This window comes from Euphorbia lathyris, chromosome 10 (genome assembly GCF_963576675.1).
Source record: "Euphorbia lathyris chromosome 10, ddEupLath1.1, whole genome shotgun sequence".
In the NCBI taxonomy this organism is placed as follows: Eukaryota; Viridiplantae; Streptophyta; class Magnoliopsida; order Malpighiales; family Euphorbiaceae; genus Euphorbia; species Euphorbia lathyris.
In genome coordinates, this window is record NC_088919.1 from 60,910,182 (window position 1) to 60,930,751 (window position 20,570).

General features: G+C 33.5%; 1 protein-coding gene across 1 annotated transcript; it reads right to left on the reverse strand.

Moving 5' to 3' along the window:
• Positions 1-15,651: 15,651 nt before the first annotated feature.
• On the reverse strand, positions 15,652-18,474 carry LOC136207932 (uncharacterized). Its single transcript, XM_065998784.1, has 5 exons — positions 18,342-18,474; positions 16,669-16,789; positions 16,477-16,580; positions 16,026-16,157; positions 15,652-15,939 (listed from the first exon to the last, which is right to left on the reverse strand). Exons 1-5 carry the CDS (start codon positions 18,342-18,344, stop codon positions 15,913-15,915), a joined length of 387 nt encoding a protein of 128 aa, XP_065854856.1. The 5' UTR covers positions 18,345-18,474; the 3' UTR covers positions 15,652-15,912.
• Positions 18,475-20,570: the final 2,096 nt, after the last annotated feature.

The window sequence follows — 20,570 nt, forward strand, 5'->3', positions numbered from 1 at the left end:
TCAATGATATAGGCGCGTCTTCCGCAGGCTTTAGATCGTCTCACTTGGAGGATCTGAAAGACTTATGCCTGCTTACCATACCCAGCCTTTCCTATTCTCGTTGACTCGGAAGCTCACTTTGAAGCGGACTTAGAGGCGGACTTCAAAGCTGACTTACTTCCTTTCCTAAGAAGAAGGAGGGGCTCTTTTAGCCGGACATCATCTCATCTAGTTGAGCGAAGGGATCCAGTGGCCTATGCCTTTAGTTAACACTAAGTTAGTAGTTACTAGCTAGTGAAGCGAGGGATAGTGAGAAGAGACCTCATCTTCCTCTTATTCTTCCTAACGGGAGATAAAGATCATCAGTTGCTTTCACATCAAAGGAGAGGAACGCAGTTTCTCGACTAGAGACTAAAGACTATAAACAGGATTAGTCATTAAAGCGGTCAGTTAAATAACTATTCCAAGCCCCTGAGGAAGCCACTTATTACCTTCTCTGTCTAGAAAGCCAGTTCCGCTATTACCATCTCAGCCTGCTAGCCAGATTGTTGGATAGCATCTACCTGTGATTTAGCCCTTGAAAACCGTCTTTAAGAAGCTCTTGTCTGAAAGAAAGAGTATAAGATATCCCGAGGGGCAGTTTGATTCCGCCCTTGATCCAATCCGGGTACCGGCTTCGCGAGAGCTTTAGTGTATTAAGAATAACTTAGTTAGCGATCTCTTCCCTGAGGAGCACGACACAAAGCCTTTCCTTGAACCTGGCCCTCAGAAGTAATAGAGAGCATTCCCGGACCGGTTAGTTAATAGTGAGGGAAGTCTAGAATTCCTGATGAATCTCTAAAGCTGGAAGTTAGTTAGTGAGGGTTGTATGTACGGGATAGCTAGATCCGATCTTCTTTCTGTATTACCAGCTATTGAGGATACTGCTGATAGTGAGGATGTTGAGGAAGTTGAATAAGCAGCTATTTAGCAATCTGTTTCAAGATCTGTTCCATAATCTGTATCAAGAAGTGTAGAATGAAGGTCTGACCTCCTCTCTGAGTCTTATCCCGAATCAGCAATACCTGCGCAACCCTGATGCTGGTTTTCAATGGGATTGCCTCTGTCTATTCACCCTACCTGTGATTGAGCTGAAGGTCTAAGATCTACTCTTCACCATCTTTCCTTAGTCTTTAGTCGAGCTAGTCTAGTTCTAACCTCTCCTTTATGGTTTTACAGCGACTTACCGATTTAAAACCTATCTTTTCGGGTAAAGAGGCTTGCTTTCCAGTTTCCTTCTTTCCTTCTTTCGCTTCCTTACCTTTCCCCGGTGACTTAAGATGATTAACTCCCTAGCCTGGTTGGGATTCTTGTTGATGAACTAGCCCCCTTTGGTAAACTTCACATATCCCTCAAGGATGCCTTTTTCCACTTGTTAGCTGCTAAATCAAAAAAGCCTCGCTTTGTTCTCAAAACGTACTGCGCCCTAGTACTTCTTTTCCTCGTTAGGCTACGTCTTCCTGATCTGACATTGCCGGGAAAAAGTTTGCTGACCAAGTTCGCTTACCATAAGCAGAAGTTTTTACCTTTTTTTCTCCGATATATCCGATATATAGGATATAATGTAAGTTTCAAATCCATTTTGAATGTCGAGCTAAGACTATAGCGAAGTAAACAATTGGTCTGTTTCAGCCTTGACTATGGAATCAGCTCGCGACTATCAATTGAAAGAAAGAACCTTTCGCTTATGACTTCGTCTGGTAGAACGGACAAAGCTCCAACCTCGAGGTAAGGATAGTAAATACCTGCATTCCCTCCCGCCTCTGACTTAGTGAGCTCAATCATGTATCTCCCGGCAACAGACTTTGAGGCTTAAATCTATTTTCAAGAAGTTGATGTCAACTTTTTATTTTTGTATGGATTTACCATTTCCAGCTCGAAACTTTATATAAGATAGACCCGAAAATGAACGTTTAAGCCTAAGAATTGTGTGAAAGAAAAGAAAACACACGACCTCAGCTCAGCCTCAGCTTAGACTCTCGAAAGAAGGAAGTTTTCTAGCAGCTCTTATACAATGGATTGGTTATCAATAGAATAGCTTGAAACTAAAGACTCGCCAACATTCGTCTTTAGGTTCCCTTTTCTGACAATGAGGAGAATTTCTGGCGTTGATAACAACCCGATAGAGAATCAACTGTAATCCAATTACAGCTAGTTTCACAGCATATGCAACAAGTTGACAACTCCCAAGACCCAAATGGATTAGCTTAACACGCAAAGATAACGTGCAAAAGAACAAATCATTCTATTCGACCAGTGATATCCGAAACCCTACTTTTAAGATAGAAAGAAAGTAAGAACTCTTTATATTCGCCAGAAAACTTTTTCCCTATACCATCTAGGCGGATTTATCCCCACTACTCCTCTCAAGTTCCTGTCTAAGTTTACTTAGTCGTAAACCTCTAACTGCCAGTTCCGCTGGCCGGAGCTAAATCATTTTCAGTAAAGTGATTGATGGTGTAAAATTTACAATCTATCTCGACGCTTAGGAGTGGCTGGACTGCGTTGAACTGCCCGGTTCTGGGCCTCCTGTGGCACCAACTGGTAAACGAAGGATAAAATCATCCGATGAAGCAAGAGTCCTTTACTTTTATTGAGTTGAGTGAAAAGCCTATTTATTGAACTTTTTTGAATGCTTTCAAGATTAGTAACGTTCCCAATCATCTACCGGAACCTCTTTTAGGGAAGGCTTATCGAGTCTGTCAAGCCCGGTGCGGTCTAGCTTTCTTCTAAGAGGAAGGAAGGCTAGGTCTCTGGACTTATGGATAAGGAGACATCCGATTCAGTGGTGGCAGACCCTTTTTCACCGGGAAGACGCTCCGGAGACATCAGACGAGTCAGTAAAGAATCCTCAGGCCTAGAATGTCCAGTTCGAGTTATGGCCAGCTACGGGTCTTCTAAAGCCCGTAACAGAGCTTATTTGCTAACTTTCCACATCCTATGTATATTCATACAGCTACAACAGATGAAGTGGTAAGCCCGCTTATCTATTTATCTTATTATCTTAAGCGATAGCAGACTTTTCGGCTCGGTGAAAGAGGTTGTCTCGTCCATCTACTGAGTCAGTGACATAAGTGGTATCCTCTGCAGCAGCCAATTCATTAATCAAAAAAGAAGACTCGGTAAACCACAAGCCGAAACCTCTGATCGATACAAAGATTCCGGAGGAATAACAAGATCTTTAGGCTTATATGCCTTGCGTAACATATCAATAAAGAGTACCTATCAAGGTGCCCGGTAGGGTTGAGCATTCCTAATGGTATCCCCTAGCATCCGCTATCTTCTTGAAGAAAGGCCGACACCAAGGGATCAGCTCCAAGACGCGGAACATCAACTTTATTTAATTTAACCCGTACTCTGCCCACACGCCCCTAATGGTGAAAGCGGTCTCACCAGATCAGTTGTCGTTGTTGGAGGTGCAGTTGCACCACCTATATCTCGTCATTGATATCAAAGTCTCGGATCGCCCCTATCTTCAACTAGCCTAGGGCTGCTTCAACTAGTTCCCATTCATCGAATACATACCCAGTTATGTATTAGCCCAGAACCCACTAACCATAGATATAGATGGAGAGTTCCTATTCCATATCCATAGAACAAAGTAAGCAAAGAAAGATCTGGGGCCATATCATAACAATAGAAGCGTATCTCGCCCTATTCCGGGAGGCCTATTAGCATACCAGAACGCTCCGTTCACTTTCACTAAGGGCTCCTACCCGAGCAGAACTTAGCTCAATACGGGCGGATACAATGATAGCCCACTAGTAATTATATAATCCTCAGTCAACACTGTCCTATCTGCTTAATAGCTGTCTTCTCTTCTTTCTACCACCATTACTTCCTTTCTGACTCACCTGCTCGAATGCCAGAGGGGGTGTGGTGTAAGCACCTTAGTTTATATGGGGAAGAAAGGCCTCTTGGGACCGGTTGTGCTTGGTTCTAGCAGGTCCTCAACTTGGTGTTCGCCTTTATCCCAAGCGTGAAAAGATTTAACGACTTGATGACTTGGAGTTTGGGCCACTTAATCTTGAAATCGGATATCATCGATAACTGTGTCTTACGAGAAGGGTCAACGTACTGTTCCTCAAACCATTTCTGATCGATCAGGTTTTTCACTGGTCCCTGTCCCTTGCACTTAATAACTTCTTATCTACTGTGGTGTAGCTATAGGTTTTAGCTACTAAAAACCATCCATGGGGATGTTATCCTCTAAACTTAAACTTACCTAAGACAGAAAAAGTTCTTTCTGATTCTGATGTAAAGACAGAAGAAAGCAGGTCTTGAATGAAGATCCAGGCAAAGCAGTAAAAGCCAGCTCATGAACATAAAGTCATTGAGGATGTTGGTTCGCATGCGGCTTTTCCACTTGAACGAGGAAGATTCTTGCCTTGTCATCATAACCCCCATATTTTTCTTATCATATTTTTCTTATAGAAAATATGGGCTCAAGGGTAGGTAGAATAAATGACTCCTCTTCGACCAGGTCGGACTCTTCCGATACAGTTAGGGTGGGTCGTTTTTCACACTTTATCACTTTATAATGCACTTGGGAAAATAAAGCTTGGTTTTGCTTACTTATTAATAAAGTTGTTTGAGCGGTCTTTTGCGCGGATACTTTATTTGATTTAACGTGATTGTTTCCGAAAATTTCACGTAAGAGTCCGAAGTATAGCAGATGCATCCCCGACAATCTACTATAAAAGAAAACCCCGCCCCGAAGCTTAATAAAGAAGGGCAAGATTCATCCATAGTAATTAAAGGAGCTTATCCATCAATTGAAATCGATGAGCAAGAAAGGGGGCGGTCGAGTCAGCTAGGTCTTTACCTTCCCTACCAACAATAATTTTCATTGAAGGCATTGCCAAAAAAACAAGGCACGTACATAAGATAAAGAGGTATTGGCTCCACCCAACTTGCTTTCTCGTTCGCGAAAACTAAAGACCAGTAAAGCTCGCATCCCTCATACAGCACCTTCTCTGAAAAGAATAGTTGGACTAAAGTCTTATATTTCATATATATATATTCGAATTTAAACCTTACTCTAAAAAGAAGTAAACTTCCTTGAAAGACACAACAACTCTTTCTTGAGATATTACGGAGCATCTTCGACTTGCCTTTTCTTTTCGGAGGGGGATTGGTTACATGTCCTGTTCATTCTGCTTTAGCGCGCTATGGCGAGTCCATTACTGAGTGAGCAGCCAATTTGTGATACTCCGAGAAGTTAAAGAGGGCTTTTGCATCCCTATAAGAAAAGAGTTTTCTTCTTTGCTCATCAAAGGAAGGAATTGAATTGGATTGAGTAGAAATAGATGAAGGGTTCACTCCAGCTAACCAAGCCTCTTCAATCCTCCTTCCTTGAAACAAGATTGATATTGACAGACCTTTCCCCACCCTTTTGGCTATTCCTAGTCGCACAACCAAAGAAGAGTTTTCAGAGCCTCTTTGCAATTTTATCTTTTATCTTGATAGAAAATTTAAACAAATTGATTTACATTTATTTTGTTCATTATTTAATTATCAGTTTAAAGTACTATTTAGTCCCTCGCCTATCTAAAATTTTATCATTTAGTTCATGACTTATTATTTGATTATATTTGACCCTTAATCTATCCTAATTGGTGAAATTTCATTCAATTTATATTAAAGCTTAACCGAATCGTTATCTAATTGATAAGTAACAATATTTTTACACTTGAACTTAATAGATTTTAGTTTAGAATTTGTTTTTTATTTTTTTAATCTAATTAATTATTTCCACATAATGTGGCAAAAAAACCTTAAGAAATATCGCGTGTCAAGTTCAAGTGTCAAAATATCGTTATTTGTCAATAACATAATGATTATGTTAAATATTCGTACAAATTTGGTGAAATTTTACCAACTGGGATAGGTCAGGGGTCAAATGTGACCAAATAATAGATTAGGGACCAAATGACAAAATTTTGAATAAATCATTGGTCTAATAATGCTTTAAATACAGTTACAAACAACTTGTCAAAATATCAATATTTAAGTTTGTCCGATGCAAGTTAATCACAAAAATCGACTAAAATATTTATTATGTTATTAAAACAGTTAAACAATCTCACAAAATGCACGAAACAGCTTAAATTTATCAACAATCTTGTTGGAAGATCTGATATGACAGTAGAATAATTGTCAAATCAGTCCGTTGATAACGTCAAAATAAAATTACATCTTTTCATACATTAACGACACTTCTCTGAAAATGATAGAAACAAATTTGGAAGGTATCCCAAATTAAAAAGACAGATTGAAACAAATAAAATCAGAAAAAAACATGCATGTTTTTTGGTTCCCTTGCCGACGGTTGAATCAATTCACGAACCACAATGTTGCATTGTCCACTTTCATGCACTTAATTTCTTAAGCAAAATCCATCTTTTCTTTTTCTTCTTCTCTTTTATGCTGAACACATCATTAAACCTTTAAATTTTGGGTAAATTACAAAACCGACCCAATTAAGAGAACTATTTATATATTTAGACCCATTATAAACTTTTCCGAAATACTATCTATATATAATATAAAACAGTAACGATGGAGCTGGGGTGTCACTTCCTCCTTTTTTACTGATAAAAAATATAATAAAAAATATAATATATTAACTTTAGTTATATTATTATACTTATTTATAAAAAAGATTATTTTATCTGTACTATATCTAAGACTTCTACAGAATTTAAATTAATCCCTAAAATCGCTCTAATTCTCTGCATATCTATCTATATATAATATAAAACAGTAACGATGGAGCTGATGTGTCACTTCCTCCTTTTTTACTGATAAAAAATATAATAAAAAATATAATATATTAACTTTGGTTATATTATTATATTTATTTATCTAAAGAGTATTTTATCCGTATTATATCTAAGAGTTCTACAGAATTTAAATTAATCCATAAAATCTCTCTAATTCTCTACATATCTATCTATATATAATATAAAACAGTAACGATGGAGCTGGGGTGTCACTTCCTCCTTTTTTATTGATAAAAAATATAATAAAAAATATAATATATTAACTTTAGTTATATTATTATATTTATTTATAAAAAAAATTATTTTATCCGTACTATATCTAAGACTTCTACAAAATTTAAATTAATCCCTAAAATCTCTTTAATTCTCTGCATATCTATCTATATATAATATAAAACAGTAAGGATGGAGCTGATGTGTCACTTCCTCCTTTTTTACTGATAAAAAATATAATATAAAATATAATATATTAACTTTAGTTATATTATTATATTTATTTATAAAAAGAGTATTTTATCCGTATTATATCTAAGAGTTCTACATAATTTAAATTAATCCCTAAAATCTCTCTAATTCTCTACATATCTATATCTAAAAGTTCTACATAATTTAAATTAATCTCTAAAATCTCTCTAATTCTCTACATATCTATATATAATATAAAACAGTAACGATGGAGCTGAGGTGTCACTTCCTCTTTTTTTACTGATATAAAATATAATATATTAACTTTAGTTATATTATTATATTTATTTATAAAAAAGATTATTTTATCCGTACTATATCTAAGACTTCTACAGAATTTAAATTAATCCTTAAAATCTCTCTAATTCTCTGCATATCTATCTATATATAATATAAAACAGTAACGATGGAGCTGATGTGTCACTTCCTCCTTTTTTACTGATAAAAAATATAATATAAAATATAATATATTAACTTTAGTTATATTATTATATTTATTTATAAAAAAGAGTATTTTATCCGTATTATATCTAAGAGTTCTACAGAATTTAAATTAATCCCTAAAATCTCTCTAATTCTCTACATATCTATATCTAAAAGTTCTACATAATTTAAATTAATCCCTAAAATCTCTCTAATTCTCTATATATCTATATATATATAATATAAAACAGTAATGATGGAGCTGAGGTGTCACTTCCTTCTTTTTTACTGATAAAAAATATAATAAAAAATATAATATATTAACTTTAGTTATATTATTATATTTATTTATAAAAAAGATTATTTTATCCGTACTATATCTAAGACTTCTACAGAATTTAAATTAATCCCTAAAATCTCTCTAATTCTCTGCATATCTATATCTATATATAATATAAAACAGTAACGATGGAGCTGATGTGTCACTTCCTCCTTTTTTACTGATAAAAAATATAATATAAAATATAATATATTAACTTTAGTTATATTATTATATTTATTTATAAAAAGAGTATTTTATCCGTATTATATCTCAGAGTTCTACAGAACTTAAATTAATCCCTAAAATCTCTCTAATTCTCTACATATCTATATCTAAAAGTTCTACATAATTTAAATTAATCCCTAAAATCTCTCTAATTCTCTACATATCTATATATAATATTAAACAGTAACGATGGAGCTGAGGTGTCACTTCCTCCTTTTTTACTGATAAAAAATATAATAAAAAATATAATATATTAACTTTAGTTATATTATTATATTTATTTATAAAAAAGATTATTTTATCCGTACTATATCTAAGACTTCTACAGAATTTAAATTAATCCCTAAAATCTCTCTAATTCTCTGCATATCTATATCTAAAAGTTCTACATAATTTAAATTAATCCCTAAAATCTCTCTAATTCTCTCCATATATATATATATATATATATAATATAAAATAGTAATGATGGAGCTGATGTGTCACTTCCTCCTTTTTACTGATAAAAAACATAATATAATATATAATATATTAATTTTAATTATATTATTAGATTTATCTATTAAAAAACATTATTTAAGGTAAATGTGAAAATAAAATAATAATATTTAAGTTATATAGCACCTTTATATCATTAATTATAATTATTAGATTATATTTTTGTTAATATTTATATGTTAAGATGAATCCGTGCATCGCACGGGTCAAAAACTAGTTGGTATATATATTATCATCACTTAACATATCTCTCATCTTTCTTTCATTATCTCTTTTTTCTCTAATTTCCATTGTTTCTTTGTGATTTTCTGTTGAATTTTTTTAATGAGTAAATATAAAACGTTTTGCCAGAAAAGAGATGAAGCAACGGCTGAATAATTGTCTTACGATTTTGTTTACCAGTGGAAGCAGTTGTTTCCACTGAAAAGCAAAATCGTAAACTACAAACCTATCGAGTTTCATAAAATCTCCAAGTATCATTCGATAAAGGTGCAAACTAACTTAAAATACTCAAAATTAATCTACAACAACAACAAAAACAAAGCCTTAGTCCCGAAATGATTCGGGGTCGGCTAACATGAACCATCATATAAAACCGTGAAATCAAGTCGTGTCAGCGACACAAATTCTTTCCCTCCACTCTTTCCTATCCACTACCATATTTTCCTCAATCCCCAATACACTCATATCACTCTCGATCACCCTCCTCCAAGTTTGCTTAGGTCTTCCCCTACCCCTCACCACTACATCCCTTTGCCACTACCATATTTTCCTCAATCCTCAATACAAAGGAATTTATGGATCTTGGATTGATGTATGTAATTGAAATTGGATTGCAAATTGTGAGAAGTGGAGCGAAAGAATTGGTTAAATCATAATATATATATTAAGAGTATTTTAGGAGAGTCTAATTTGAAAGTATCTAGTTTGGTAAGAAGTAGTGTAATGGGTCTAAATATGTAAACGGGACTATCAATTGGGTCAGTCTTATAATTTATCCTTAAATTTGTAGAGTTATAAGATTAACCGCTTAATTATTTATTTTTCCAAATTCAACCTATAAATTTTGATTTTCATATACATTGAGCCCTCGTTAACAACTCTTTTAGCTAAACTGTTAGCAATGCTGATCCCGAGTTTTTGGAAGCCTAGGGGGCGAAGTAGTAAATGAAGGATTTTTTATGTTAAAAAATCTAATTTTATATGAAAAAATATTTTATTTCGTTTTAAATACCCAGATACTAATATAAAATATTTTCTAATATATATAGATGCAAAATCATTCTATATTAATATGCTCTAAAAGTTGCATTTCTATGCTTATTTTTATTAGAATGTTTCTTTTGGAGCCTTTTTCTTTTGGGCATTGATGTGTGTTGCGATTGTTTAGATATAAGATTATTGCCTTTGCATCTTTTAGCCCCCTTCTTTGGGCATTGATGTGTGTTATGAAGCAGTAAATATTTTAGACCTAAGATGATTCTCCGTTGCATTTTTTGAGATCTACTTAGTATATTTATTTTATAAAAAAAATGTTAATTTTCAACCCCTCTTTCTCTTGGGTCCTAGATAGACGTGCCTCCTATCCAGACTTAGGAACGGTCTGACTGTTAGTGAATGATTCAAACAAATTAAAGATCGAGGGCTTATAAAAGTTAGGGGTTTAAATAAGATTCTTTTTTTTTATAATAAAAAAATATGAGTATGAATTGGAGCGACTCAATTTATTATAAGTTAACTAATATAAAATACTTGTATATGGTATTAATTAGTATAACCAACTTTACCGATATAACTTTTTAGTAGTCCGTTTTATGTATTAGTTTGGAAATAGAATCATATATTTAATTAATTCTATTGATATTGTTTAAAATCAAAAACACAAAATCATCTTTATAGATATTATATTTTTTTATCTTAATTTATTTAATTATTAGACATTGAACTATTTACTAACCGGCTTAGTTAACAGAATTGTTAGTGATGCGAGGCTCAAATCTTAAAACTCTAAAAATCCAAGGTTTAATTATGAATAGCCTTTCTTTAACCATTCTCGTGTTTTTTTAATCTATAAAACTTATCGTTTTGACCCTTATTTAATTCCCTAGATCTCGTAGCGTTAAAACATGTTTAAATAGATTAGAGATACGTTTTATTAATATAATTTCATCACTCACCCTTTTATCTTTCAAATAAGATTCAATTTATTTATGGTCTATGACCATACATTAAACCTACTCCTTAAATCGAGTTTTCTACTCCACGTGATTACCCATTTTGACTCAAGAATTCATGTATTTTTCGAACAGTAAAAAATATAATTTTAAATCTAATATTTTAGATAATACATTTTTAACAAAACATTATTACTAATTATTTCATTGGATGTAACTTCACGAAAAATAATCGGTGTTAAAAAATAAATACATATAAATAATATTAATTAATTAATCACGTGTATTATTTCGGGAGTATTATAGGCCCCTTTCGATCGTGATCTATCGAGGCCCATGCAATCTCTCTTGCTTTTTTTGAATGTATACCAGTCAGGAATTGTATGCACCCTACTTTGATGTGTATATATACATGATAAAGATGAAACAATAAGCATACTGTTATACAACTTTATTCAAATTATTTGTTATGATTTATATTGCATTTTACATTAAGAAACTTATTACATTATAATGTTACATGTTACTTATAACATAGGTTAATTTTGTACTTAGGATGAGGATAAATGTACAAAAAAAAAAGGAATGTAAAGTTAAGGTCTGTTTGGTTCGATTGTTAGCAGTGACGAATATAAAATTGATCTGTTAGAGGCTAATTTTATATATGCGTGTGTAAAAAAAAGTTTTGCTACACCGAACTCGCTAAAAAGAATACGTGTATATATATATATATATATATATATATATATATATATATTATCATCTGAGTAGTCTAAAACTAATTTTTCCGTACTGGTGAAAACTTTTCAAAATTAAACTAGATTTGAACTAAAAAGAAACAATAGACTATTTTGAAACTTGGAGAAATTTATCTTTTATCATATATTAATTAAATTGGATTTTATAATTAAATACAATGAGTTACTTAATTATCCCAGCTTTAATTTGTCGAAAAGATAGCGTCAAAACTATCCATTGTATGGGTTTCGGCAGCCGGGGGCCTGAGCCCCTCTGATGTTGCTGTTACAATTTGATGTTTTCTATTAGCTGATTAATTATTAACGTTTGGTAAAATTACGATGAATTGTTGTTGTTAGTGTGTAAAATGTTTAATATGATCATGTTTTTAATTAATCAGCAAATAAATTATAAAAATAAAATTAGAATACAAAAATCGATAAAAATAACATAAATAACTAAACAATATCCTAAGTATCCGTCCGTCTCGGCTCTTTTTGCAGTAGGAAGGAGGGCTTGGGATGTTGAGGTTGTTCGAGATGTGTTTAACCCTCAGGATGCTAATAATATCCTAAGTATCCCATTATCTGAGGCTGCAGGAAATCAAAGATTGGTACTGGGCTCATGAACATCATGGGGGTTTTTCTGTAAGAAGCTGCTATAAAATGTTGATGAATAGAATGGAGAATGGAGAGTTTGGGGGTTGGAAGCAGTTATGGGGTTAAGGGTGCCTAGTAAAATTAAGAATCTAATTTGGCGAGCTTGTAGGGAGGTAATTCCTACTGCTGAAAATCTTATAAGGAAGGATGTGGCAATGAATACTCTTTGCAGGTTCTGCAATTTGGAAATGGAAACAAGCCTTCATATCTTCTATCGCTGCACTTTTGTGCAGGAGGTATGGCGGTGTTCTTCGCTGCGAGTGGACGAGGGCATAATGGATGGCAGTTTTCAGGATTAGATGTGGGATAGCTTCTCGCGGTTATCAACCGATAAGCGATGCCTATGGGCTGCGGTCGTTTGGAGCATATGGTGCTGCAGGAATAAATTAATCTGGCAGGAGGTAGTTCCGCAGGCCCACTTGGTGTTTCAAATGGCTTGTTCGGTTCTTAGAGATTGGAGGGAGGCTCAGTTGGAAGTGCAGAATTTGTGCAGGGGAGTGACTGGTGTGGGTGAGCAGAGTCGTCCAAGGGGCTGGACTAGGCCGGATGTCCGGCAGTATAAGGTCAATGTGGATGCTTCGGTTGTTCCGGGGTCCGGTTTCATGGAAGTTGGGGTTGTCCTACGGAATTGGGATGGCGTGTTTTGTGGCGGTATGGCTAAGCATATTGTTGGCAATTTTAATTCTCGAGAAGCGGAGGCAGTGGGCGTTAAAGAGGCCCTAAGTTGGGTCAAAAACAGGGACCTCGAGAGGGTAGTGGTAGAGTCGGATGCGCTAATCGTGGTTGAGGATATTCGGAGGCCACCCATGAGATCTGCCTACGGTATAATCATTGAAGATTGTAAAAATCTAATTCGCTCTTTTAATGACGTTGCTGTCAATTTTATTGTTCGTTCTGCGAATGAAGTTGCTCACGCTCTTGCTAGAGTAACTCATTCTATGTCAGGATGTCTGGAATGGGGGTCTGTCCCTCCAGATTTAATTGCTCATTTACTGTATGTTGATTCTGGTTAATATATTCTCATTTATCTTCAAAAAAAAAACTAAACAATTATTAAAAATAATAATTTATTGAACATAGTAAAACATTGTTTTTCGGTGAAAATATTATATTGATAGGAATGACATTAAAATGAACGTGTTTTGAGAAAATAAGAATGATAATTTTGTCAAATTAAATAACTACAAACAACTTTTCGTAAAAAAAAAAAAAAAAAAAAAAAAAAAAAAAAAAAAAAGCTCCAAACACTACACTTTCTATTAAAAAAAGCTAAAATATGAGAACCAAATACTATATTTCAATGTGGTTTGGAATGAAATATTAAAAGCTACGCTGAAAAGGTGAAACAACACATCATAAATTTGTCTCTATCAGTTTTTTACAAAGTGCATATTTACCTTTAAAGTACCAAAATGTAAAAATTTGCTCCTGGTCAATTTAAACTCTATTTAACTGATATTTGAATAGATTAATTTAACGATTATATAACTGTCACATCGACCCCAGTCCCATCTATTTTGACAAATTGTAACTATGTTAGTAAATATCTTACATTTATATATTTTTCTATAATTAATTTACATATAGCAGATTCAATTACTATTTTGTAGGGGTGGCAACGGTCAGGGTGGGGACAAAGGCGGAGATGCATTTCTCATTTCGTCCCTAGTACTTTTGGAGACGGTTTCAAAGAATCCCAAAAAAAAGTTTGAGGATTTTTTTACGCTCACATCCGCCCCGCACGGGTGTCCATAGGAGACAGGGATTTCTCATCGCCCAATCCCTAATTTAATTATTGTTATTTTCTTAACTTGGAAACTAATTAAAAAAAAAAAACTTAAGAGAAACACTTCTTAATTAACTTGAAACCATATTTCTGAAAGTCTTTCTATAGCAATTATTTGTGTTGCTTTATATCTAAGCAGATTTAGAATGTCATCTTTGACTAATCTAATTTTATTTTATGTTATTTTTTTTTTTGGATGAAATTTTATATTAGTTTCAATTGTCTAATGTGAGTTATATCTCAAATTATATAATGAGAGGAATTATAATGAGTATTAATTCGAGTATGCAGACCTAAAGTTGGACCTAGTTTATGTGGTTGGAGATTGTTTTAATCAATAAATTTGTTGATTCATAAAAAAATTTAAAAAGAAAATCATTATTCAAAAAATTACATAGAAATTCACTTTTCGAAAAACTACTTACAACAATGTTTGAATTATGTCAAACTAATAAAATTATTATTTTTAAAGATTAAAACTTTATAAATTATGGGTATAAAAATATATTGTCAATAGTTTAAGATTTATGAATTAAGGTTTAAATTTTTTTTTTTTTTTGATAAAAAGGTTTAAATTTTTAAATTAGATGTTAAAGCATATTTTATTTTATACATGTAGATAAAAAAATGATATATTAAGAATTAAGTTTGATGATATAATTGCAAATATATATATATATATATATATATATATATATATATATAATTTAATTGTAATTTATAATCAATTATGATATTCATGCAAAAAAAACTCAAAAAAAAAAACTTATTATAACAAGCAGACATCAATATTAATAATTAATAAACTATATAACTAAAAATATATATTAATTTAGCTGGTTTCTATTCTTACTTTGTTTTTTCAAGAGTGTAAAATCCATCTAATGGTGAAAGGCTTACTTTATCAAAAACAAAGTAAGGATAATCTCTACTATTAATTTATTATCATTATTGGTATAAAATGTAAGTTCGAGAATTTTATTTGTTAATCTCTACTATTAACACAGATGTAGAATTCTTTTCACAACGGAAATCTCCACGATTCAAAGTAGTTATCCTTATAGTTTTCAGAAATCTCCACCTCATTGTCACCACGATGACTTTGTTTTTTTCCACCATTAGATTAATTTTCTATCTCATGGTGAAAAAAACAAAATAATCATAGCTTGCACCTAAATACAATATTGAAAGCACCTGAACATAAGTATTACGCTATGCTTACTTTGTTTTTGACAAAATAATACTTACTTTATTGAAAACAAAGTAAGCATAGAAAACACCTTGAACATAATCCCATCTATTTTGACAAATGAATCCATCCATTACGTATAAGTAAAATTAATCCAACTAAAAAACAAATGAAGAGACTATGAATCAAAATGACTATTCTTTAAAACCTTGACATATTAGGACTAATTTAACATGTAAAAAAAATTCCTTAATTTGTTCACTGATTTAATGATCAATGCAAAAATTATGTTTAAGCATCAAAAAATTTACACACAAAAATGCTTTAATGCACAAATTGGGCAAATTTTGGCGTATCAAATGCAACAAATCAATTATGACAAAAACTTTACTTATCTTTAAGTAGAAGCGCACAAATCATCGTTATAGAATACTTAAAACAGAGATCCTGAAAATTATCAAATCATTACATTTCATATAGAAAACTTGAAACTTAAGAATAGTAATAAAGGTCATTTAAGAAAAACTTTAGTTCTCTAATGATACAACTTCATCAGTCAAAGCCTCCCTCGGAGTGGCCACTCATCATGCAAGAGGCCCATCACACCGAATACTACATTTCGTAATATTTTCATATCAAGAGCTTTTCGATCGCGTCCTGCATTTATTCATTTGCATTCAAATTGTCAGGTTCGTTCCTACCTCAAACAGTGCAAGAATTACAGAAACATAAGAGAAATTTACTTTTAGTTGTTGTATTTGAGTCTTTAACTGACTCCCTTCATTCGTTGTCACAGAACAAGCAATAACAGATCTCGTAACACCACAAGCTCGGCCAAGGGCTTGTTTCGAGGGGACAAATACGTAGGGTACATTCTGCACAAAGCAAATATCAATTAAATTGGTTCAGGTTCTTTAAGGATTTATGGAGAATTACCAAACGTGAACTACAATAAATGTCATATTTTCCGAGATTCACCACCTCTAAAGGAAGCATGGCATCAGCGATACAAGTAAGACACAGTTGCATATCAGATGTCCATAGCTAGTAGCAAGCTATGCGCAAATTCAATACTAAGACAAAAAGGCATGTAAAAATTTATAGATGTGTAAAGTTAATCTCATCCTGAATCCTGACGAGACTAGCATCATATGGTTATTTTTGTGGACAATGTAACAAGTCAAAAGGAGGCACCTTATCTTCTGCAAGCAATGGAAGGTGAAGAAGAATCTCAAGGGGCTCAGTATCAGCGGCCATAACTACGAACTCAGAGATACCCCTATTAAGGGTCTTGGTAGCTGAAATCCAACAATATCATATATAAAGAGGAGATACAAACAACAGAGCAAACTGCAAAAGTAAGTAGTTGGAATTCTTAAAGCAAACCTTCATTAGCTCCTTTTTTAAGCTGCTTGTAATTAGCAGCTTGTTGAACAAGATCCAATATGGTGATGGTTAGCTGAGCATCCGCAAGTGGGTATGCTTTAGGATTCACAGCTTCTCCTGTCTACAAAACCAGAACTGTGTAAGAAGACATAATCTCAAAAGCATAAAAATGAAATAAAATGCTTATATAAGGGGTAATTAAAGAGAAGATAAAATCAACCATATTGCAATTTTAACAGAGGACTGAGGAGACTAAGGCTTTGCTCAACCCGAAGAGAAAAGAGGACAACAGTTTGATATATCATTAGGGTTTTTGCGAACTAGAAATAACAACTGCAGTATATGACCATAAGCCAACTTCAGGGAGGAGAGATTGAGAGTGAGGACTCATCATTGCTCCATGAGACATATCAGGGAATAAGATTTTTTTGGGGGGGAAATGAAATGTAGTTGCTCTAGAAAAACTCCCCCAACTCAACAAAGGAGATGAGGAAGAGAAATAAAAGAAGCAACACAAATACTATTGCTTCAAGGGAACGAGTCAAGAGGGAATCAATCAACATCCACACTGACCAGATAGCGAAGCATCTAAAGGCATATAAGTAAGCATAACTAAAAGGTTCATATAATAAAATAGGCACTGAAGCATATGTATGCGAATGAATTATACATTATTTGATAAAATGTATAAATCAACCATTTTGGGATTTTAGCAGAGGCGGCTAGGTTTTTGCTCAAACTCGAAGAGAGAACAAAAGCCTCATATATTATTAGGGTTTTTGCCAAGTCAAAAAGAGTAGTATATGAACAAAAGCCAACTACAGAGAGATAGCTATAGAGATGAGCCAGTGAGGACTCATCACTGCTCCATCAGACATTTAACAGAATAACATTTTTTCTCAGAACAAAAATGATATGTAGTTGCTCCAGCAATACTCCCCCAACTCAACAAAGTTATACGAGGAAGAGACATAAAAGAAACAACACAAATACTATTGCTTCAAGGGAACGAGTCAAGAGAGAATCAATAAATATCCGCACTGACCAGATAGCGAAGCATTTAAAGGCATATATCCATATAATCAAAATAGGCACTGAAGCATTTTGCAGCTCATACTACAGGTAAACTAAAAGAATCAAAATAACGAAACCAGCTCAATTATAGTTAAACTATTGGCAAAATCACATGGCAGCAACTCCAACTTAACAAGTAGCGACTAAAAAAATCCAGACACATTTGAAACCCTACAATACTATGAGAGGAAAGTCAGAATGACTATTCAAGCTATCTAAATCTTAATTTTATATACCGTAACCACCATTTTTACATGATTGGCTATAGTACAAATAAACTAGCCAAATCAGTAGAAACCATACAAGAATTACAGTTAGTACTAAGATCCCTAATTAATACTCAGTTATTGTAATGTCAAAGAAAACAGCCATCCGTTTCCTGTATTCAAATAGCATCAAATACAACCTATCTAATGACATATAAGCACAAAAAAACATGAGAAGCAGAAGATCACCGATGACAAAATGAAGGAAAATAACAAAATATAAACAGGATGAAAAAAATCTACAGAGATAAGCCTGAATATGCGACAAGTAGAACATCAAAGCAAACAATTCCATGGAAGTATTTCAGAAGCAAAAAATAACAAGTAGATTACCATTTTGAATGAGGCGATTGAACAGCTCTGGTTTCAAAACGAAGTGGGAGCTCTCTTAAACCCTAGCTTCGTCTTTCTCGTCGTATATATAAGCAAACACGAACCGGGTTTTGTTTTTAAACCCTAGGAAATTTTATCGCAGTGTTTCCAATTTTACCCCCATATAAATTCTTATTACGGAATAGTCTGTATTGATATGGGCTTAAGATAGACCGAACAAAGGCCCATGGGTATATATGGATTGTCTAGGGCTTTTCAATGGATGGGTTTACAACCCGACCCAATCCAATAGTAAAGGTTCTTTTAAAGATTTTATTCATCTATTTGAACTTTTTGAAAAAAAATACTAAAAATGTGTTGTTTCTAAGAATAAATTAAAGGGTAAACTTTAAATAAAACCCATGTGGTTTCACTAATTTTTAGATAAAGGACTGTGGTTTACTTTTTGTCAAAACGAGGATTAAGGTTTTCAACTTTAGTAAATTAAGAACTTTTTCGATTGATATTATTAAAATCACCCTTGACGACTTCAAAAATGACATATTTTAAGAACTACTAATATTTTAAACAACTTTAATTCTTCAACTTTTTTATTTTGAAATTGTTTAGATGATGTTTGGTAAAGAGAGAGAAAGTTAATGTTTAGAGAGAGAAAGTTCTAAAAAAGATGATTTTCGAAAATCGAAAATGTAGTTCCATAAAAAATATGACATTGAACAACTTTAATTCTTGAAAATTTTCATTTTCAGGTCGTTAAAGATGGTTTTAATAGCATTAATCCAAGTGCGAAACCTCAATCCTCGTTTTGATAAAAAATAAACCACAGTCCTTTATCTGAAAATTAGTGAAACCACATGAGTTTTATTTGAAATTCACCTAAATTAAATATGTTTAGTAAGATTTATTAAATTTAAAATACAACTATTTTAAATAAGTTAAATATGGATAAGGTCCATCATATTTTTGTGGAGAAGTGCGCATATATACCTCTAACGTAAGAAATGATAAAATTGTATCCTCGTTATTTGCAACATGGAGCAGAGCAATGTGGGCTAAACAATAGAAGAATTATCTTTGATAACATCGAAATATTATCCATAGGATCAAAGTGGATATTTACCAAAACGGCAACGGGAATGTCGGTGAAGCAGTGGCGTATCAAGCAAGTCATCTCTGTGGCGGATCTCCTAGATTCCGCCACACGCTATCCGTAGTCAAACCTACGCGAGATCCGCCCGCCCGAGCCGATCCCCAATAAAGGCAATTAATGAACCGTTAATGAGCTAACGGCTATAGTTAAGAGGGATCCGTAACCGCCATTAATGAGGCATTAATGGAGACTTTCTGGTTACTAGGAGTTACGATCACATGACTATAAATAGCTTGCACCCCAAGCTATTGAGGTACACATTCACTCTCTTCCTTAAATCCTACTTTTGTCAATATAGGGGTAAATTACACCCATGGCCACTGAACTATACTCATTTTCACATTATGGCCACTGAACTAAATTTCTTCCCGGTATGGCTATCGAACTTTATAATTTGTTACACCAGTGGCCACTGTCACCGTTGACCAACCTTTTTTACCTTTGACTATGCTTTTTCACCGGATTTCTCTTTCCTCTCCCCCTCCTAAAACCTAAAATACCAATTTTACCCTTCTTTCCCTCTACCCTCTTTCACTCTCTCTTCACATAAAACCTTCACAGCAAACAATCCCATCCCTTAATTCCAAAAACCCAAACCAAAACTTTCAATTTCATCATGCACCCATCATAACAACGAATCTGATTCCTGCAGCAGGTAATTTTTTTAATTTCTAATTCTTCAATTTCTTCAATTCAATCTTGATTTCCTTTTTGAAATTGTAGGAGAAAGAATGAGAATGACTAGCAAAGTTAGCTTTAGTAATACTAGCAGCAGGGATTCTTACACTTGACTTTGGCTACTATAATTGCTGAAACTTTTAGTTAATTGGGTTTGCACATACACCTATAATAGTAAGATTTCATCCATAACCAACCCATTCGCCACCTCTAACGACACCGGCACCGGGCTCCCACCGAGAACCGGCGACACTGCCACCGTGCTCCTCTTTCTATGATAAAGCGGCGGCAAAACCACCCTAGGAGTTATGGGTTGGTTCCGTTAAGAAGCGTAGGCGAAGAATTTTTCATATATGATTGAGACTCTTTTGTTGGGGTTTCTGGTGATAAAAGTGAATTGC